At 38.0% G+C, this 23267-nt stretch overlaps 1 protein-coding gene across 1 annotated transcript; it reads left to right on the top strand.

The window, feature by feature from the left end:
• Positions 1 to 357: 357 nt before the first annotated feature.
• Positions 358 to 19592, top strand: MTFMT (mitochondrial methionyl-tRNA formyltransferase). Its single transcript, XM_079912500.1, has 9 exons — positions 358 to 616; positions 2501 to 2710; positions 4187 to 4309; positions 6045 to 6147; positions 7281 to 7356; positions 10509 to 10600; positions 16805 to 16883; positions 17741 to 17823; positions 18985 to 19592. Exons 1-9 carry the CDS (start codon positions 372 to 374, stop codon positions 19168 to 19170), a joined length of 1197 nt encoding a protein of 398 aa, XP_079768626.1. The 5' UTR covers positions 358 to 371; the 3' UTR covers positions 19171 to 19592.
• The last annotated feature ends 3675 nt before the right edge of the window (positions 19593 to 23267 follow it).

The following is a 23267-nucleotide window of genomic DNA, read 5'->3' on the forward strand; positions in this document are numbered from 1 at the left end:
TAACTAAACTAACATATATAAAATGCTTAGCCAAAGCATGGCTTCTAGTAAATATTAGTTATAATGGCTGAGAAAATGATACAGAAATAAAAAAAATAAATGAGATTTCGTCGTCTGAAAACTCATATGATTTGTTCCAAAAGAGTTGTTTGGGGAGATTGGCTAAATCGTGCAAACAAATGCAACAAAAGTCACGGGGACACTTGAACCGGCAAATTCCTTCATCTGCCGCGCCTGCCATCAGGCAAGCCCCGCCCCAGTCGCTGAAAGACCTCGCCCATCGGGTTTCCTCCCCGGCCCCGCCCCTCCTGCCTAGCTCCTGCTCCGCCCACCACAACGCGCGTGCGCAGGGTCGGCCGCCCGCGGAGGCAATGAGGGTTCTGGTACGCTGCTGCTGGGGGCCCCTGCCAGGCGGCGGCGGCGGCGGCAGCAGCGGCGGCGGCGGCGCGGGCAGGAGGCCGAGCCCTCAGTGGCGAACCCTGCTCGGCCTGAGCGGATCCTCTGGCGGGGAGGACGGCCGGGGCGCTCGAGTCCGCGAGAAGCCGCCTTGGCGGGTGCTCTTTTTCGGCACTGACCAGTTCGCCCGCGAAACGCTGCGGGCGCTGCAGGCCGCCAGGTACCGGGGCCAGGGATTGGGAGGCCCGGGGGTCGAGGACGCGGCTGTGGAGCCACTGCGGCCGGCCTCGAGGGTTTGGACTCCTAGTCGGGGAAAGCAGCTGCGCCGGAGGGGTGTGGGCCCAGATCTCGGCGTCTCCGGGCTCCCGGAAGGTGCTCGGTCAGCCCTTGGGCGCCCGCCTGGTCCTCTCCGGTCTACACGCCCGACTCCTTCCGCGCTCTGAGCGCCACCGGGCGCCCCGCGGTGCCAAGGCCGCGCTCGTTGCTTTACCTGCATCATCTCCGTCCAGTCCCACCACCTCCCTGCCCGTTTAGCATGTAAACCGTAGCCCAGAGAGGTTAAGAGATTGCCCAGGGTCATCAGCTGAGCAGGTTGGTACTAAAACGGGCTCTGACTTCAAAGACCTCCCCTTTCCACTTCTTCCTACTCACCTGATTTGTATCATCTAATCCTTTGGGCTTCTTCCCAGGCACAGGCATCCATCCCTCTGCACACGCTTGCCTCACGCCTTCGCTCCCCATCGCCTCCCTGTATACAACCGGATCCAGTTTTCTGAGACTGAAATGAAGACATAGTACAAAAACGAACTGTTTTCCTATGAATAAATTTATAAATCAGAACTCTTAGGTATACATTTAGTATTTCTAAAATTTAACAAATTGTGTTTCCTGGACAAAAATAATTGAGATCCAGCCTGTCCTGAAAGTCCATGGTATGTGGTGGCTATGCCCATATATCCTGCTCTGTCTCCTTTCCCCAGCCTCCATTTTTTATTTCCCCACTCCGTTTTTTCCTGATGCACCCTCACACTCATTTCTGTCATCTCCCTCCATCAAGTCTTCTCTACAAATACTTCCCAGCAGACCCTGATGTTGACTCATTCATGAATCCCCTTGTATTTCCCCCTTCACACACTCCCCTCTGTAACACACCCTGAAACACTTCCTTCACACATGTTCCCTTTGCACACCTCCGTAATACACTCTCTACATGCTACTTTCCGTGTATGGCCTCCTGCATCTCTCACTGCATGTATCCTGACGCTTCTGCTGATGCTTCACTTGGCAGCTCCAGTACTTCTGCACTTTTTCTTTTGGGCCCTCCTGTCTATTCCTTTTCTCATAAATCCTCAACATTTATGATGATGTACCTGCATGATGCAGTACCTGCTAAATAAATAAATAAACAGCCCCAGGCACTGGAATACTTTGCAGCAGGTTAAAAAAATGAGGTAGTGCTACATATAATGTCATGGAATGATGCCCATGGTGTGTGTGTGTGTGTGTGTGTGTGTATATATATATATATACACACACACATATATATGTATATATATATTTTTTTAAGTATTGTTTGAATAACGTCGTTATAGTAAAAAATTCAAAAGATATAAAATGGAAAGTCAGTTCCTTCCATCTTTCTCCCAGTCCCCAGTTCTCTTCAAAGATAGCCACTGTTTTCAGTTTCCTGTTCTAGAAATGTTTGATGCATATACAAACAAATGTATATTTAACCCATTTTTTAAAAAGACTCACATAATAGCATACATAGTGTTAAGAGAAAAAAACAAAATGCAGGAGAGTATATATAATATTACAATTGTGTAAAATGTCTGTACTGTATATGTTTCTGCATGCACAGGAAGTTTCTACAACCATAACAGTCCAAACAGTAGCCAGTAGCCACTTGTGGCTCTTTAAATTTAAAACAATTAAAATTAAATAAAAATAAAACTTTAGTCTCTCAGTTGCACTAGTTTTAATCATTTACCCTTAAATGCTTTCTTAATTTAATCATAAAAATGCCGTAGAAATGTGTGAAGTAGTTTAGCTTTCCGACATTTTCTTAACACTGTCACATTTTCTTCTAATCTTTCCAATTTAGGGAAAACAAAGGGGAAGAATTAATTGAAAACTTGGAGGTGGTCACAGTTCCCTCCCCATCACCAAAAAGACTGCCGGTGAAGCAATATGCTGTCCAATCTCAGCTTCCAGTGTATGAGTGGCCAGATGTGGGATCTGGAGAATATGATGTTGGAGTGGTAGCTTCATTTGGCCGGCTTTTGAGTGAGGCTCTTATTCTTAAATTTCCCTAGTAAGTTTTATTTGTAAGGAAAAACAGTGTAGAGACCTCGGTCTTTATATATGGATCTGGTATCTATAAAGTGCATTAACTTGAACTTAATTCTGCTTTCTTTAGTATTTTCTCTTAAAAGGTTTTATTAGTGGCATGAATTGTTAAAATGTGTGATACTCTTTACCACTATCTATGGGCTCTCACCCACCCTCATTTAAATTCCATATGTATGCTAATAACTGCCAGATGTGTCCCTCCAGTTCTCTCTCCCTGAACTCCAGGCCCCTGATAACCCCTGCCTCCTCCGCAGCTCTGCTTGGATGTCTGATAGGCACCTTACATGTAAGATGTCCAAAACAACATTCCTGAACTTTCACCCCAAAACCTGCTCCTTCCCATAATCTTCATCTCAGTACATGGTAACTCCAGCCTTTAAGTTGCTCGGACCCAAAGCCTTGGCATTATTCTTAATTCCTTATCTCACACCACGCATCCAATCTATCAGGAAATCCTATTGGCTGTGCCTTTGAAATCTCTCTAGAATGTCTGATTCTCATCACTTCCTCTGCCACCACTCTTGGCCGTCATACTGCAGTAGCCTCCTAAGTGGTCTCCACTTTTGTCTTTGGCCCTCTCAGTCTTTTACCACCCAACACCAAAGTGATCCTTTTAAAACATAAGTCAGATCATGTCACTCTGCTCAGAATTCTCTGTTGGTTTTCCATCTTGCTCAGAATACAAGTCAAGTCCTTATATTGGCCTGTGAGGGCAGAATTTTTTTTTTTTCTGTGTGGTTCACTGTTGCTTATATCCCCAGCACTTAGTGCCAGAACATGGATTGTGCTCAGTAAATATTTGTTGGAGGAATGAGACTGGGCTGAACAGTGGAATTTAGAATATATGTATACACATATGCACTGTCAAGTGTATACTCGTGCTGATGGAGACATTAAACTAATGACAGATGAGTAAATTATTAAAATTGCTCATTAATGGGTAAAAGGTATATAGGGATAAACAGCAAAGGTGAATAAATCATTAGATGGGGATTTAAGAAGCTTGTTTTAGGAACTCTATATACAAACTAAGTGAAGTGAGGGTAATTATGTAACTAAGCTATACGTATAATTCACATCGTCCATGAGATGCACGATTGGATTTCAGTGGTTTTTCTCATATAGTAAAAGACACATTTTTTGTCTTTAAAAACTCCCAGACAGTGCGAGCTATGTCTCGAATTGCGAAGCTGGAACATCTTCAGAACAATGAATAGTTGTTCCTGCTCTTTTTTTAATTGAGTTTCATTGGTCTCTTATGGTAAGAAAGTTGAACTTAGCTCTCACTCCTGCTTCAGTTGGTATGAGACTAGATTTAACTGTTTTTCAACATTTCTGGGCAAGTTCAATGATGAAAAGTGCATATTAGTTTAGGTAGCAGTAAATTAAATGGTAAAAAGCCCACTTGCATACTAATTTCCTGCCTTTTCTAACTCAGTGGCATCTTGAATGTCCATCCCAGTTGCCTCCCGAGGTGGCGTGGTCCAGCCCCTATAATCCATACGGTCTTGCACGGAGACACGGTTGCTGGAGTAACGATTATGCAAATTAGACCTAAAAGGTAGAGCATATTTTCTTGAGACTTTTTGTGATGTTGAATGTTGATGTCAGTCTGACTGGGGGGAAGTGGAGGTGGATGAGTGGGTATTAATCACTCTAATTTATTACTAATTTCTAACTCCTAATTTCTAATCAGGAGTTAGAAATTAGTAATAAATTAGAGTGTACTAGAGTACTAATTTCTCTAACTCCTGGGTTTCTTCCTGGTTTCTAACATAAACCACGTGTTTTGGCATTTACACAGTGTCTCTTTAAACTTGTTAATTGAAATAAATTATTAACAACTGGATTTCTATAAACGATGTTGTGTAGATGAGAGATGGATTTTTGTATATTAGTTATGAATCTCTGTTCTGCTGGCTTTGGTTTCTATGGTCAAAAATTTTTTGGAACCTGAAGTAAGAATACGTTGTATACCAATGTGTTATATAATTGTCTTAAATGTTTTTTAAAATTATACCTACAATCTAAGAAACAATTATTTTAAATTGTTTTAGGAGTGTATTATGCCTCTGCCTATTATCACCTAACGTCCCCATAGAGAAGAAAAATTCACGAGTTCACAAGACCAAGTCAATATCTGGGATTTGCTTTAACTTACTTCAAAAAAAAAAAAAAGAGGGGAGGGGCAGATGAAACAAGAGTGGCGAAACTTTGGTAATTCTCAAATCTGGGAGATGTGTATATGGCGATTCCTTAGACTGTTCATTCTGTTTTTGGAATGTTTGTAACTTTTCATAATAAGCATTTTATTAAAGCTCATAGGTTAAAAATGGAGTTAACAGAACACAAAGTTAAGTATTAAAACAAAATATATTTCTAATAAAAGCTGATGGCCAATATTTGCAGAGCTTGATATAAAATATTGAATATAAGACTTATGGGAATGCAAATACCCTTGTACCTACTTATAATCACTATTGATTATAATTCAGGCAAAACTCTTGTCCTTTGAGAAAGGAAATACAGGAAGGAATGATTGTAAATTCCTAGTTGTACTTCCTTGGAAAACATATTCTTTGCTCTGTACTTTCATTATATAATTAGAGATTTTTTTTTGTACTATTTACTACTAATGATAGAATTATTTGTAGTTGCAATTAAATCCCTGATATGCAACCTTTTTCCTTTGTGAAATAATAAACCTAAAATCTAAATATAGGCCAGATTTTGCTCTCCCTTCTTTTTTTTTAATTTTATGGATTTTAATTTTTAAAATTTTAATAGCTTAGTAAAATGACTGTATTAGAATTTAATTTTGTTAAGCTCAAGTATTGACTCCATAAATGACCAGAAAATGGTACTCGAGAATAAAGCAGATGAAAATGCAGAGAATGGTGAAAAGTTAATGCGCTTAAACTAGTTGATAGACTAAAGTGATATTAGTAACATGCTAATGTTGCTCTCCCTTCTTTCAAACTTACATTTCTCCCTTGCCAATGGCTAATAGTCACATTCATGGCCATGGTTAAACTATCCTTGTGGGGGAATTTCCTGGCCTTCCAGTGGTTAGGACTCTGCACTTCCACTGCAGCAGGCCCGGGTTCGATCCCTGGTCAGGGAACTAAGATCCCATAAGCCGCACTGTGTGGCCTAAAAAAACAAAACAAAACAAAACCCACCTGAACAAAGAAAAAAACTGTCCTTGTGGTATATAAACATTCATGTAGACAAACATATTGATCTTAAGAAATAGTCAGTAATCATGTTATTATTTGCTTTTGATTTTTTGGTAGGTTTGATGTAGGCCCAATTCTCAAACAGGAAACGGTTCCTGTACCACCCAAGAGCACCACAAAGGATTTGGAAGCAGTGCTGTCAAGACTGGGTGCCAACATGGTACAGTTTTCCAATATCCCCCTGCTTGTTTCCTAAGTGGTTATGATGAAAAGAACAATTTTATGATGTGTGATTCTAAGCTTCTCTTTAAAAAGTGGTTTCTATCCCTGGCTTCCTAAAAATTAGCATGGCTTTTGTGATCTTATGTTAGTCTTTGAGAATTTACACAGAGTATGTACTTAATCAAAGCTTTTGAATGAAATATGTGGTTTTATATGGTCTGTTACATTTCATGGTGAGGCTTTTAGACTATTCTTCCCATTTTCACTCTCCTTAGTCTCATAGACGTACTATTCACCCCTGTCGAACTGAACTAACATCATTTCCTAAGTAAGTCTCTGTTTTCCTCCCACTTCTGTGCCTGTGTTCCAGTCATTTGCATCTGTACCATTGGAATTCTGCTGACCCCCTAGCTGTGAATGAACTCTGAGACTTTTTTTTGAGTCTGCATACAATAGGGTGTGAATAAAGGCTTAATGACCCAATTAATGATTTTCATCTGAACTAAATTTTCTGTAGAGGAACCCCCCTCCACCCCACCCCCCGCTGTATAGATGATGCTTCCCATTCTAGGCACTCACCTCGGAAATGCTGTTATTATAGTGTCTGTCGTTTATTGAGCACTGGCTTGTGTGCCAAGACTGTTTTAGATACTTTCATAGACTTATTTTTTTTTTTACCTTCTCAAGAAACCTTTGAGGTAGCTATTGCTTTCACCTGTTTTATAGATAATGACATTGAAGGCCACAGACAAGTAAAATAACTTTTCCACAGTGACACAGCTAGCAGGTGGTAGAACTGGGATTTGAACCCAGAACTATGTGACTCCAGAGTACGAAGTCCCCACTGCCTTCCTTCAGAGTGAGAGTGAGAGTGTGGATGGCCGAGCACCGGCTGTTCTGATAGCCAGTCGAGGCTCAGCATTCTCTGGAAGGAAATCAATGACCTGTACTCTACAGGGAGCAACATCTCCACTGAAACTCCACCAAGTAGATGGATCCTCACAGCTTAAGCCAATTTACTGCTTTACCCTGCCACACAGCTCTTAAAGCTGTAATTTCATGGTACTGAATTGTAATGTATTTCTCCTTTTGTTCTTTTCATCCTGAATATATTACTCTCTTTTTTTAAAGCTTATTTCGGTTTTGAAAACTTTGCCTGAAAGTTTGAACAATGGAAGGCAGCAGCCAGCCGAGGGGGTGACACATGGTAAGTGCAGACGGCAGAGACTCTTACATGTTTCCTAAGGTTTTGTTTGTTGTGATGGCATCTGAACACTGTGGCTTCCTCACTTACAAGTTTCCCTTAATTTTGACTAAAGATTGAATGTCCACTTGCATGTCCTTTTCCAGAGAATGATTGGTAAGGGGTCTCTCTCCCTCTTCACATTTAGCCTTATGAAAGATTAGAACCATTTTCTCTATCCTTTATATTGAAAAGTACCAAACACAAAGGTAAGTTGAAAGAGAGTGAATACCTGTTTAACCCAGAGTCAGCAATTATTAATGTTTGGCCATATTTTCTTTATACATGTGTTTATGTAGCATATATATTTTAATTTTTGCTATACCATTTGGAAGTATGCATCATGACCTTTCATCCCTAAATATTTCAACATGCATCTCCTAGGAAAAATGAACAGTTCCCTAATAGCATCGAATAGCCAGTCCATATTTAAATTTTCCTGACACTCTAAAAACATATTTTATAGCTGTATATTTTTTCAAACTAGGATCCAATTATAATTAGTCATATGTCTCTTTAGTCTCATTAGAGTAATTCCTCCACTATTTTTTTCCCTCCATGTCATTAACTTTTTGAAGAGACCAGGCCAATTGTCTCTTTCCTTCCAGTGTTGTTTAATGTGTTTTTCTAGCCCTTAAAATTCCTGTAAATCGGAAGTTCTAAAGGCTTGATGAGATTCAGGCTTAAAGTTTGTGGAAAGAGTATTTCATAGATGATATTGCGTTCCAGTGATATTTGCTTCAGTTTGTTTTTTAACCTTAAGGGTTGCTTTTTATTTATGATGTAATTTTTTTTCTTGACTATGTAAGACATTTACATGACTCAAAAGTTAAAACTGTTTAAAGGATCTACTCGGAGAAGCCCCCGCCTCCGTCCCCTACAGTCTTAGGGAGTCATATCAGTAAGCCATAATACCAGGTTGCATCAAGGCTAGTGAAGCTAAATTTGATCACTTGGTGGAGGTGGTGACCACCAGATCTTTCCAGTGTAAAGATGTGTTTCTCCCTTTGCAAATGGCAGGTAATCCCTGCGGTAATACTTTGGCACCATGCAAATATCCGGTTCCCCACTAGCCTTTCACGTAACAATTTTAGCATGGATTGATGCTCCTTCCCTGAATGAATTATTTCAATGAAAATCAAAATGGTGATTTTCCAATTCCTTTTATATTTAATAGTTGGCATTGTTCTGTAAAGAAGAGCTTTTCCTTATTAATTGCGGATGAATTTTAATTCATCCTAAAATGGCAGGATAAATGCTTAATTCTTTCTCTAACTATCAATTTTTAAAATAGGGAGCTGGTGCCATAGTCACCTTCAATTATGGTGGCGAGTGAGTTTTTTTAATCATTTGACTTGTGGATTTTTATTTACTGTGTTTTATAGTTAATTACATTCATAATGCTTTGTGCTGCTCAAGTTGTCCCAAATTTAGCTAGAGGTAGCCTCTTAAAGTTGGCTCCTGAATCCTTTTGATATCCCTCCACCCCCAGCTAGTTTTTGAGCGCTTCCTTGTTTCTATCGCAAAATGTCCCAGGCTCACCTTGTAAATTCTCTTTCCCATGTTGGAATCAGCCACCTCTCCCTTGTTTATTTTAGTTGGGGGATAGTATTTAGAAACCGTCTAATACAATGATGTGTTCCAAAATGAAGTGTTAGTGGTGAAGGGTAGGCATTATATTTTTTAAAAATGTTTGAGTTCAGGGACTTCCCTGGCTGTCCAGTGGTTAAGACTTCACGTTCCAATGCAGGGGGTGCAGGTTCAATCCCTGGTTGGGGGATCCCACATGCCTCAGGGCCAAAAAAAAAAACATAAAACAGAAGCAGTATTGTAACAAATTCAGTAAAGCCTTTAAAAAAATATATTTGAGCTCATATTGTTTCTGATTCAAATTTTAAAGTACAGGGTTTTTCTGGTATTTTCTCTTACACAGAAAATCTTTTTTAAATCAATGCTGACCTGTTTTTTATTTGCTGTGCATAAAATAATTTCAAGATTACAACACCAATATCACTACAGAAAGTGTAACTACTAAGTGAGAGTTAAGATTTTTCTGCAGTTTTTTTTTTCCTGCAGTTTTTTAAAATATATTCTATGAAGGGTATATAGTCAGAGTACTGTGTTCAAAACTTACTGGAGATAATTATTTTTTCCATGTGGTTTTGTTATCTAGTTTGATATATAGTTAAGTTCCTTTGTTTCAGTTTGTTTTTAATTTTCAGGGTTGCATTTTCCTCTTTACAACTAATTATTACTTTTTTTTTTTTTTTTGCGGCACGCGCGCCTCTCACTGTTGTGGCCTCTCCCGTTGAGGAGCACAGGCTCTGGACGCACAGGCTCAGCAGCCATGGCTCACGGGCCCAGCCACTCCGCGGCATGTGGGATCTTCCCGGACCGGGGCTCGAACCCGTGTCCCCTGCATCAGCAGGCGGACTCTCAACCACTGCGCCACCAGGAAAGCCCTGAAGAGCTTTTCATATGTTTAAGGACTATTTGCATTTCTTTTTTTTCTGAGAAGGGTCTGTTATATCTTTTGCCCATTTTTCTATCTGGTTTTTGGTCTTTTTTGTCTCAGTTTTTAGGAGTACTTTGTGTAATAGATATAAATAAACCTATATAATAGATACAAAGTACTCCTAAATATAATATAAATATATATAACACAGATATATATAGTAATTACATATAAATATTTATATTTATTATAGATACATCTCTCATGGAATATATATAAACAGATATAAAGTACTGTGATATAAGTTGCAAATAACTTGTTTGTCATTTGTTTTTTGGCTTGATTTATGACATTTCTTTTTGTCTTACAAAAGTTTAATTTTTTGTAGTCACATTTATCATTCTTTAATTGCTTCTGGATTTTGAGTCATAGAAGAACTTTTTCTATTCCTAGGTTATAAAGAAATTTACCCATGTTTTCTTCTAGTACTTTTATTTACTATGTATGTATGTGTATATCTTATATTATGGAAAATTTAAAACATACAAAAGTTGAGAAAATAATATAATGAATTCTCTTGTATCTGTCATTCAGTATCAGTAATTACCAATTTATGGTCACTGATCTGATATTCATTCTTGCTATTGGCTTTATCTTATAGCCCCTAAGATTTCTGCTGCTACCAGCTGTATAAAATGGGAGGAACAAACTTCAGAGCAAATATTCAGACTTCATCGTGCCATTGGAAATATAGTAAGTTGGAAGTCAAATTGCAGTTTTACCTAATTATGTGTGTGAGTGTGTGTGTGTGTGTGTGTAATTTACTTTTGAAATATTTTAATTTAGGAATAAATCTCATAAACAAAACCAAAGGATCCTGAAGTTCATTTATTTTTAAATAACTATTTTTTGGTTCTTTTGAACCTAGGGGCAGGACAGGAATAAAGACATAGTAGAGAATGGACTTGAGGACAAGGGAAGGGGGACGGGTAAGCTGGGATGAAGTGAGAGAGTAGCATTGACATATATACAACACCAAATGTAAAATAGATAGCTAGTGGGAAGCAGCTTCATGGCACAGGGAGATCTGCTTTGTGCTTTGCGACCACTAGGAGGGGTGGGATAAGGAGGGTGGGAGGGAGATGCAAGAGGGAGGTGATATGGGGATATACATATGCATATAGCTGATTCACTTTGTTATACAGCAGAAACTAACACAACACTGTAAAGCAATTATACTCCAATAAAGATGTTAAAAAAAAGAAACTTTTTTTATTGGGATAAAATATATATAACATAAAATTTACCATTTAAACCATTTTTAAGTGTATACTTCAGTGGCATTAAGTACATTTACATTGTTATGCAACCATCACCCGTATCCATTTCCAGAACTTTTTCATCATCTCAAACTGAAACTCTATACCCATTAAATAACAACTCCTCGTTCCCCCCGCCCCACAGTCCCTAGTAATCACTATTCTACTTCCTGTCTCTATGAATCTGCCTTTTATAGGTACCTCATATAAGTGGAATCATACAATATTTATCCTTCTGTGTCTGGCTTATCTCACCTAGCATAATGTTTTCAAGTTTCATTCATGTTGTACCATGTATCAGAATGTCATTCCTTTTTTAGTCTGAATAATATTCCATTGTATGTATGTAGCACATTTTGTTTATGCATTTGTCTATCGATGGACATTTGGGTTGTTTCTACCTTTTAGCTAATGTGAATAATGCTTCATGAACTTGGGTGTACACATATCTGTTTGAGTCCCTGTTTCAATTCTTTTGAATATATGACATTCATTTTTTAAATATTCTTTAAACTTCAAGTTTTCATAGGGGCCTTAGAATTCACAAAGCACTTTAAAATAGATATTTTGCCATCTCCCACAGCCAAATTTTATTATCCTGTTTCATAGATGAGGAGAATGAAAATGAAGTGACTAACTTCGGGTGCCCAGTCTCTGAATAATGAACCTAAATCTTCTAACTCCTAGTCCAATGCTTTTACTAGTATGTCTTTCTGCCTTTGGCCCATTTTTTACAACTGAATTCTTAAATCCTTGATTTTTACATATGGCATATAAAATCTAGTTGTAATAACTTGTTAAAATATCTGAATTAAATTCTCAGTTCTTTGACAAATTTATTGGGTTTTTTTTCCCCTTCATTTTGATAGCATCTTATGTTGTTGGAACTCTGAGTCTACCAAGTGTGGGGTTTTTAATGGACCTCCTCTGTAGGTTAAAATGGAGAACTGCCATTGAATATCTGTAGCACAACCAGGTTCTTCGGTGAGGATTACAGCCTCCTGTTATGGGTATTATCCCATTTTAAGTTGATGAAATTGAGGCTTAAAGAAGATACTCAGTGAATGGCTGTTGAATGTTGCTCAAGGTCACATTGCTAGTTAGTGAGAGTCAGGTTTTGAACCAGATCTGCCTGACGTCAAACCCTGTACTTTCCCCACTGTAAGAGAACGGCATAGGGCAAGGAACATTGACTTTAGAGCCAGACGGAGCAGGGTTCCATCTTCTCTCTGCTACTTCGTAGCTTTGTAGACTTGAGAAGGTTATTTAATCTTTGAGCTTTAGTTAGTTCATTTGAAAATTAGAATGATATAATGTATATAAAGCATCTAGTACAGTATCTGAGTAGGTACTCATTAAATGATATCTGCTCTTATTCATTAATTAAACAAAGTATTTATTGAAAGCCTATTATATGTCAGTCATTGTTCTAGTATTAGAGGTGATGTGAGAAGACGGAAACAAATAAATAAATAAGAAAAATATCAGATGGTGTGATAAGCTCTTTGATGAAAATTAAAATAACGTGATAGATTAACTGGTGGCTGTTTTAGCCTGGATATCTAAATGGGGACGGCCACTTTGAACTGACATTTAAGCTGAGGTATGAAAGGCAATAAGGAGCAAGTCATGCCAAGGTCAGGAAAAGACCATTCCAGGCAGAGGGAGCAGCTAGTACAAAAGTCAAGTAAGCTAAACCAGATAAAGATTTTACAAGAAAAGAAAACTACAAATCAATAGCCCTTATTAATATAGAGGCAAAAATCCTTAACAGAATTAGCAAAGTGAATCAAACAACATGTAGAAAAGGATTATACACTATGACCAAGTGGGATGTAGCCCAGGAATGTAAGGCTGGTTCAACATACAAAAATCAATCCACGTAATATACCATATTAATAGAATAAAGGACAAAAGCCACATAATTATCTCAGTAGGTGCAGAAACAGCATTTGAAAAATCCAGTACCTTTTCATGATAAAAATGTTCAACAAACTAAGAATAGATGGGAACTTCCTCAACCTGATGAAGAATATCTACAAAAAAATCCAAATCTAACATCATATTTGATGGCGAAAGATTGAAAGTGTTCCCTCCAAGATCAGGAATAAGACCAAGATATCCACTCTCACCACTTCTATTCAACATTGTACTGGAGGTTATAACCGGGGTGATTAAGCAAGAAAAAAGGAACAATGTAAAACTATATTTGCAGATGGTGTAATCTTATATATAGAAAATTATAAATAATTCCACCCCCCAAAACTAATAGGGCTAATAAACAGTAAAGAAGGCCTAAGTAAATGGAAGGGCCTCTGTGTTTATGGATTAGAAGACTTAATATTGTTAAGATGGCACTATTCCCCAAATTGATCTACAGACTGAACACCATTCCTATAAAATTCCTAGTTGACTTCTTTGCAGAAATTGACAGCCTTATCCTAAAATTCATATGGAATCCCAAGAGGCCCAGAATAGACAGAAAATCTTGAAAAAGAAGAGCAAAGTTCCAATTTCAAAGTTCCTATGAAATCAGGACGCATAGTTCCTGTAATCAAGGCAGTGTGATACTGACAAAGACACAAAGCTCAATGGGATAGAATTCAGAGTCCAGAAATAAACCCATACATTTATGGTCACTTGATTTTTGATAAGGGTGCCAAGGCAATTTGATGGGGAAAGAATAATCTTTTTACCACATGGTGCTTGGACACCTGGATATCCACAATCAGAAGAAATGGATTTGGATCCCTACCTCATACCACATATAAAAATGAACTCTAAATGGATCAGAAACCTAAATGTAAGAGCTGAAACTATGAAAACTCTTGGAAGAAGATATAGGGGCATATCTTCATGACCTTGAAGTAGGCAGTGGTTCTTAGATATAATGCCTGAAGCATAAGCAACGAACTAAAAATAGAGAAATTGGACTTCAAAATTTAAAGCCGTTGGGCTTCAAAGAACACTAACAAGAAAATGAAAAGACAACCTACATAATAAAAGAAGATATTTGCAAATCATATATCTGATGAGGGTCTAGTATCCAGAGTATATAAAGAACTTTTATAGCAAAAAGATAAATAACATGATTAGAAAATCAGCAAAGGATCTACATAGACATTTATCCTAAGAAAATATATAAATGGCCACTACGCATATGGTAAGATAATTTCATTAGTCATTAGGGAAATGCAAATCAAAACTATACTGAGATACCACTTCACACTCACTAGGATTACTGTAATTTTAAAAAACAGACAATAACAAGTGTTGACAGGGATATGGAGAAATTTGGAACCCTCATTCATTGTTGGTAGAAATGTAAAATGGGGCAGCTGCTTTAGAAAACAGTTTGACAGTTCCCCAAAAAGTTAAACACTGCATAATAATTCTTATCTTCTGCAATTCACCTTTCCTCTCCACTGAGAAATTCTTGTGCTACAACAGAAGGAGTTCCTATCTTGGAGCCAGAAGGTGAAATTTGATTCCTAGAGTTGGCATGTATTAACCAAGAGCAAGATCCTTATCTTCTCTGAGCTTCCGCTTTTCTATCTCTAAAATGGGGTTAATGACCTGGTCCACAACTGTCAAGATCAAAGGAGATAAACTGTGAATTTAAATCCACGCCAACATATGATTTTGACAGTAATGACAGTGGGCACAGAAATGACTGTTTCCTTACCATCACTTTCCTTTCTTCAGTGCTCTGATGATAAGGTGAAGATGAGCTTTACCTCAAGAACAAGAAGGGGATATTCTGATTCTATACCTATCATATTTATAGTTCTCAGTAAATATAAACATTTTTCAAACAGTAATTATGTTTCAGAAGTATTTTGAGTTCTTTGAAAGAAAAAAGTTGCACACATGAAAGTCATTTCATAACTTTTATTAGAAGCAGATGAAAGAAAAACAAGCAAATTATAGAAGAGGGTATTTTACCAAAGTATGACATATATAAGTTGTGAATACTTTTCTTCAAATTTACTTAATTCTGATTTCTTTAATTCTCTGATTAATCGTTCACATCTTTGAAATAACCTAACTGTTCTGAAAGTAAAATGTCCTCTTTAGAGAATATCATCAAAAGAGCACTGAGCTGAGAATGAGAAAGCATAGCTTCTGATCCTTGGCTCTGCCACTAACTAGCTGTGTCACCTTGGGAAAACAACTGCATTTCTCTGGGCCTCACTATCCTCGTCTATGAAATAGAGGAGTGAACTGCAGTCTGAAAATCTGTTTCTTTACTTCAGAAATTTGAGAGAACTTATTTCCTGGTGTGTGTTAATTTCTGTTAGCCTATTTAAACCAAATGTAATAAAGGTAGCATTTCACACTGAGGGGAAAGGTGAGATGGATTATTCAATAAATAGTGTTGGGACAGCTGGTCAGCCTTTAAAAGGGGGAACCCTCAAGTCTCACCTTTTCAAATCAAAATAAAATCTAGATGGATCAAGGATTTAAGTGTTTTCAAAAAATGAAACCACAAAGAACTGGGAAAAAGAACAGTTGAATAATTTTATAATATTTGATAAACGTGGATAGGCCTTTTTAAGCATGACACGAACCAATGAAGTCATGAGAGAAAAGAGTGATAAATATTACTCCATAAAAATTAAAAAATTATGCATGGAAAAAAATTACCCAATATTTAAAGTCAACAAACTAGAAAAATATTCATAATACATCTGAGAACTAAAGGGCTAATTTCCTAAAAATATAAAAGCCTTTCACAAATTAATAAGAAAGAGATGAATAACTCAGATTTTGCTGTTGTTGTTTTTTTTTTAATGGGCAAAGGGCATAAATAGGCCTAAGAAATAAATAAAATGTGCAGGTAGATATGGACTGCTCCTCAGCCTCACTAATAATAAACAGCAATAGACTGTCATTTTTCTTCTCTTATCAAGGCAGTTTAACAATAAAATGTTGATACTCTTTAACCCTGGTGGTCCACTTAAAAAACAACTATTCTCCAGAAATATAAAAGTCCTCAAAGATATATCTACCAGGCTATTTATCACATTTAAAATTTTTCATAATTTTGTAATGTGTTATGAAGTATCCATCATAAAGGCATTTGTTGCATAAATTATGGTACATTTTATAAAATGGAATACTGTGCAGCAGATTAAAGAGTGAAATAGATAAGTGTGTACTGATGAAAATTTGTCCACAGTTTATGGTTAAGTAAAAAAAGTTCCTTGTCAAACAGTATGTTCTAGATTTTTGTGATAATTATATTTGTAGGAGAAATACAAGGATATACACATTGAACTATTAGCAGTGGTTACCTCTGGGGATGGGAGTACAGAATACTTTCACATTCTAATTTTTTTTTAATATAGTTGTTGTAATGCTTGCATTTTTTAAAATGAGCATGATTTTTAACTAGAAGTATTAATGAAGATATAAACATTGATTTTAAAATAGTGTTTAATTTTAAGATCTAATGAATCCTGGAGACTGATGTAGAGGGTCATGTTATGTTCTATTCTGTAAGGTTTAGAGACTGAGTTCCCAATTCCTCTGTAATTGGGAGAGAAGTCAGACCGGATTAACACAAAATAGTAGTTGAAAAGGGTTTCAGGGTTGAGTGTATTTATTTATCATCCTTCTTTCATTTTGTTTGCAGATTCCGTTGCAGACACTCTGGATGAATAGTACCATTAAACTCCTGGATGTGGTAGAAGTTAATAGTTCAGTCCTCACTGGTACTTATTTTTGAATAGCTGACATGGAAAATGTTTTCAGTATAGTCTATTTGAAAATGTGTCTGTTTTACCATAGGTCCCATTTACTAAAAATAAGGATTCTTTTAGCTTGTTTCAGTTCAATAATGATAATACTTTACATTCATTTATAGTCTTATTCTTTACAGTGTCCATTCACGTGTATTTTCTCTTCTGATCATCATAAGAACCTGAGAAGTAGGCAGATCAGTGTTACTATCCCATTTTAAGCTCTGTGATTCCCTATATTAAGGTTTTCAGGGAATGCAGAGTTCCTAGGTTGATTTCATTCTGGTGAATATCATAATGAAAATCTCTGGGCACCCCAGTGAGAATCTTAGGCCAGGGTGTAGCATTTCATGACCCTGGTCCATTCAGAGGCCCATCAGTGCCCTCCCATCCTGGTGGACTGAAGGAATGTGAGCCACAAAGGCAGAGAGTTCCCCAGAAATCTGGGAATTGGGACTTGTTTAGTCATGGATGGAAGAGCCAGCTTAGATCCTAAGTCTCCTGTATGTCTCTCCACTGGTAGCTAGTTATTTCCCCCAAATGGTCAAAACTTCTAGATTCAACATTTTAGGTTGATCTCTGGGACACTGGGTAAAGGACTCATAGCTTCTTGTGTGTATGGAAAGCTTCCCTTTGGGTTCAAGATACACACAGAGCACCACAGCTCTATCGTAAGTTTTAGATTACAAAGTCAGGGCATCAGCAGATGTGTACCCTCCGATATTAGTACTGTCTTGCAGAATGTTTTTTGATTTTTAAGAAGCATCGTGAAGTTGCATAATTATTTATTCTCTCTCTCATATCCCTCTTTTCCCCTCCCCTGTCTTTAGATCCAAAATTAACAGGACAGGCTGTTATTCCAGGATCAGTAATATACCACAGACAGTCACAAATACTGCTGGTTTGTTGCAAGGTACGTTTTCCTTTAGTTTCACGTTATCACACTTGTTTTACTGAGTTTATAGTTGGTATCATTTGTCATTTTGAGCTGAGACTTCACTCAACTGCCTGCCCGTCAGATTGAGCCAATGGACAGTTTAATTTTCTTAAGAAATAGTAGAATGTCTAGTATAATTTTTTTCAAGAGATGAAGTTTTATCAAGGTGTTATTATTACTCAGACCATGAAAGAAGATTCAGTAACTTTAGTTCTTTCTCAAAAGAAACTTGTATATTCTCAGTAATCCAATTTAATTAACAAATCATCTTGTTAATAGGACTATCACAAAAAAATAGTAATGTCAAAGTATCTCACTGAACTACAACAGTGCCTGTATCCTACTTGCTTCTACTGTTTAATGTGGCTAGAGGGGAGATTTCTTAACTATTTAAAATGACTTTGAAACCATTATCATTTTTAAGACAATGACATTATCCTGAGAAGTGTTCCATGTTCCTTCCTATTTTCCTTCATGTGGTATTTATGTGCAATGTTCCATGCTCAAGAAAGAGTATTTAAAATGTGTGATAGATTGATCTGACCTACACAAGACTGTAGATACAGAATGCCTACAGCAACCTCTCTTCAACTTATTCTGGAATATCACTGGGTGCATACGTCTGGGTCTGTATACATCTATACTGCAAATCCATAGTTTGCTCTCATAGAAGAAGTGGGTTGTCTCAACATGTGAGTTTGAGTCCCACCAGTTATGTCTCCTTGGACAAATCACTCACACTCTCTGGGCATCAGTTTTCTCTTGTAAAATCAGTTTTCTCTGGGGATAATATTGGATCTGCCTACTTTTTAGAGTGCTTGTATTTTGACAACCAGTAACAATAAGATACATGGACATACTCTGAAAACTGTCAGGCACCACACAAATACAACGTACCTTTTTATTCTTCCCTGTCTATGTTTAAATAGATTTAAGTAGGTCTATACATTTGTTATCACTCCTCGGTAACAAACTTTTAGAGTCAAAGAATCATATATGTTACTTAGTGCTGTTTGTAGCCTGGCATTTAGTAAAGATTTGTTGGTTTATTTTTTTCATGATAAAAATTTTATAAACTAAAATTTACCACCAGTTTTGCCAGCACCGCGTATTCACTATTTGTCTTTTGCCCTTTAGGATGGCTGGATTGGTGTTCGATCAGTGATGCTCAAGAAAACACTAACAGCTACTGATTTCTACAATGGATATTTACATCCCTGGTACCAAAAAAATTCCCTGGCTCAACCAAGCCAGTGCAGATTTCAGACTCTCAGACTTCCACTGAAGAAGAAGCAGGAAAAAAAAATTGTTGCTATGCAATAGTGCACCAAGTAGGAAGAAGATGGACAAATACCTACTACATACTTGTAATTTGTTAAAAGCCTTATTTACAAGGAATTACCTTGACTTTCAGAGAAGATGACACTGTTGGAAGGAAAGATTATTGTCAAAAAGATAAATTACCTCACTTTCCACTTTTCATTTAACAGTAGTTAAAAACAGCTTTTTTCTATTTCAGTAACAAAAGAAACTTTAAATTAAATTTTTATTTATAATATCAGATTCATGGAGATTGTATCTTTCCCTAAGAGCAAGTACAACTAACTGTTATGTGTATATACCGAAGAGAGGTTCTTTTAAAAAGTGCATCTATTAAATTTTAAAAATCATGTGTCCCCATCGACTATGTTACCATTTCAGTAGTATTTAATCTGCATTTTGGATTTTCAACAAGGAGTAAAGTCAGCTCTTTAAATTTAGCTACCATCTAGTTCTCACCAAGTCATAAACATTCATAATGTGTAATAATCTGTGTCACATTGATCTGTCCAATAAATTCAGATTTTACATCTAGATTTTCTTAAAGTAGGAATACAGTAACATTCTTCAATGTATTTGTGCAGTAAAGGTTATTGAGCATCTGGTCTGTGCAAACTCATCTCCATCTCCAGGAGAGTCAGGCACTTCTGGAGGAGGAAGGTGGTGCAGTGGCCAGCTGTTGAATTTTTTAATATCTTTACATAATCAGCTCTTCCTGCCTAGATTCTATCAGTTAAAATCTTTCTGCAATCATTAATTCGTCCATTCAACAACATTTATTGATAGCGTGATCGATAATTGGTCATCTAAATTAGGACATGTTCATGAGTAAAAAGAAGCAGGTTATATTAATTATTTCTGGACAACAGGCATAAACAGGACTCTCCCAGGCGAACCAGGTTGTGTAAACATCCTATTTATTGAACACTTGCAGTGTACCCAGACTTTATGCTGATTGCTGGAGATTCAGAGATTAAATAATATTTGGTGTGTTCAATCTCCTGGGGAGGCAAGCATAAGCAAATAGAATACTGTTATAAATGCCATAATGAAGGTATAGTGGAAGCAGTAAGTCACCCTCAAGGGAGTCATTAGAGGCTTCCCAGAGGAGGCAAAGCTGAATCTGAGGTTCCAAATGATGAGTTCATTATGCAGACTAAGGCCTGGAAGAAGATTCTAGCATGTGCAGAGGAACAGAGGCATACAAGAACACTATCCCGTAGGGGGTTGGTAACGTGGTTCTTAAACTGGGAACATGATTGCCTTTTATTATCATTCTTTAAACCATAAATCTGCTATGCCCTCCTCCGCGTATGAGCTACTTACACACTTACGTAAGTGTATATGTAGATGGCTTGGAGAACGCTAACGGTGGATCATGGAAGAGAAACAAATGGCATGTTAAACACAGGAAAAAAGAGCTGTGTTTTAAAGAAACTGGAAGAATTGATAGAAATGGAGTAGGACGATGGAGATGAGTCTGGAAGACCAGATCATGGAGGGCTTGAAGACCAGGAGAATTTGGACCTTTGTCTTGCAGTGCAATAGACAATCAAGGAAGTGACGTGACTACAGATCTGCATTTTGGTAAGTTAACTCTGGTGGTGGAGTGGAAGGTAAACTGGAGGTAAAACCTGGGGCAGGAAGATCTGTTGGGAGGTTCGAAACATGAAGATATGAACTACGGCAGCAGTTAATGGGGGTGGGGGAAATGGTTTAAAAGATTCTGCTGTGGAAGTAAGAACTTGAGTTATCAGTTGGTTATTATATTCTTATGGAGAGTTTTGGCTTCACCACTGATGAGCTCTTTGATCTCTAACAAGTTACTAAACATCACTGAACTTTAGTTTCCTCATATGTGAAATGGGGCTGAAGATAAAAAAGAACACTCCCAAAATAGTTCTGAGAATCAATGACTGTGTGAAAGTGCCTTGTTGTTGTTGTTTTTCAGTTGATGTGTATTGAGCGCTCGCTCCCCTCTCCAGGCACTAAGCTCACGTTATGGAATTCAGAGAGAACGAGAGTCAGTGTCGCCTGGGAGCTTACTGGTGATTTCTGCAGGGAATCTCGGGAGGTACCCACTCAGACATTGCCACGGGGAGTGGGGAACCTTAGTGAGGGCACAGATTTCTGTTATAAGTTCTCATCTCTTACTACATGGTGGTAAATGGTCTCAGGTCTGCCTCCCTGCATTCTTGGTGGAGCCTATCTGATTGTTTAGCCTATTACCATTGCCCTTGCTGGGCAGAATCTTTTTGCCAGACCACCCCTAGCCCTTGGCCAGACAGTGAGTCAAGGCCTACCCCAGTCCAGTGATGCCACCTGCATAAACAATTCAGCCTAATGCCAAGTAGGGGGCTGTGGGTGAGGCTGTGTGAGCTGGAAAGGGAAGCTGGTCATCATGATTGACGTGGTTGGTACACTTAGGACAACATGAAATACCATTTATACGTATGAAATCTTGAGTCAGGAGTGCAAGGCCCATCTCATAGAGGGCAGTTTCCCATCCAGGGAGCCTCAAGCCCATCATGGGACTGGAAGACAAACACCAGGTTTAGAATGCCATCTCTATGTTAATAGCCAATTCTTTGAAAAATTAAATGGTGCACATCCCAGATAGGCCTCAGGAAATGAGATGACCCACTCTTTCAGGCCCCCTGTAGAGACCACAACCCAGTATGACTGAGCAGTTTCTCATCTGAACCAGAATCACCTGGAGTACTTGTTTAAAATGTAGATTCCTGGGCCCTACTCCAGCGGTTGAATCAGAACCTCTGGTTATGGGAATCTGCATTTGATCACACTCAACAAATAATTTGTATGTTAGAGTAGTAACAGCTTTAACTAGCAAGAGGTACACATGGGGCCACATGTTGGGCCTTAGGTCCGGGGTCCTCCCAGAAAGGGTGGAACACAGCCTTTTCTGCACTCTGGCTGAAAGGATGGATTTGCAATCACATTGCCTCCTTGTACAAGATGCCTCTATTTTGATTCTTGTCATTGCTGAAAAAACATCAGACTCAAAACAGTTCAGTTACTCATGGCTAGTTGGGTGACCCAGGACAAATTAAAAAAAATTTAAATTCTGGGAATTCTCTGGTGGTCCAATGGTTAGGACTCCGTGCTTCCACTGCAGGGGGCACGGGTTCAATCCCTGCTTGGGGAACTAAGATCCCGCATGCCGTGTGTGGCACAACCAAAATAAATTTTTTTTAATTCTGATTTCTCAGTTTAAAAACAAGGGTAGAATGTAAAAGCATTCTATCTTGCAGAATAGAAATACATATAGAATATGCCCAGGGAAGAATGGGGCAAACAGTAGACAATAAATGGTAGCTGAGTCCCTCCCATCAAGCCTCTTAGACAGCCTCATCCACCAGAAGGCAGACAGCAGAAGCAAGAAGAACTACAATCCTGCAGCCTGTGGAACAAAAACCACATTCACAGAAAGACAGACAAAATGAAAGGCAGAGGGGCTATGTACCAGATGAAGGAACGAGAGAAAACCCCACAAAAACAACTAAATGAAGTGGAGATAGGCAACATTCCAGAAAAAGAATTCAGAATAATGATAGTAAAGATGATCCAGGACCTAGGAAAAAGAATGGAGGCAAAGATTGAGAAGATGCAAGAACTGTTTAACAAAGACCTGGAAGAATTAAAGAACAAACAAACAGAGATGAACAATACAATAACTGAAATGAAAACTACACTAGAAGGAATCAATAGCAGAATAACTGAGGCAGAAGAACGGATAAGTGACCTGGAAGACAGAATGGTGGAATTCACTGCTGCAGTGCAGACTAAAGAAAAAAGAATGAAAAGAAATGAAGACAGCCTAAGAGACCTCTGGGACAACATTAAACGCAACAACATTCGCATTATAGGGGTCCCAGAAGGAGAAGAGAGAGAGAAAGGACCGGAGAAAATATTTGAAGAGATTATAGTCAAAAACTTCCCTAACATGGGAAAGGAAATAGCCACCCAAGTCCAGGAAGTGCAGCGAGTCCCATACAGGGTAAACCCAAGGAGAAACATGCCGAGACACACAGTAATCAAATTGGCAAAAATTAAAGACAAAGAAAAATTATTGAAAGCAG

The sequence above is a fragment of the Stenella coeruleoalba genome (assembly GCF_951394435.1).
Source record: "Stenella coeruleoalba genome assembly, chromosome: 2".
NCBI lineage: Eukaryota > Metazoa > Chordata > Mammalia > Artiodactyla > Delphinidae > Stenella > Stenella coeruleoalba.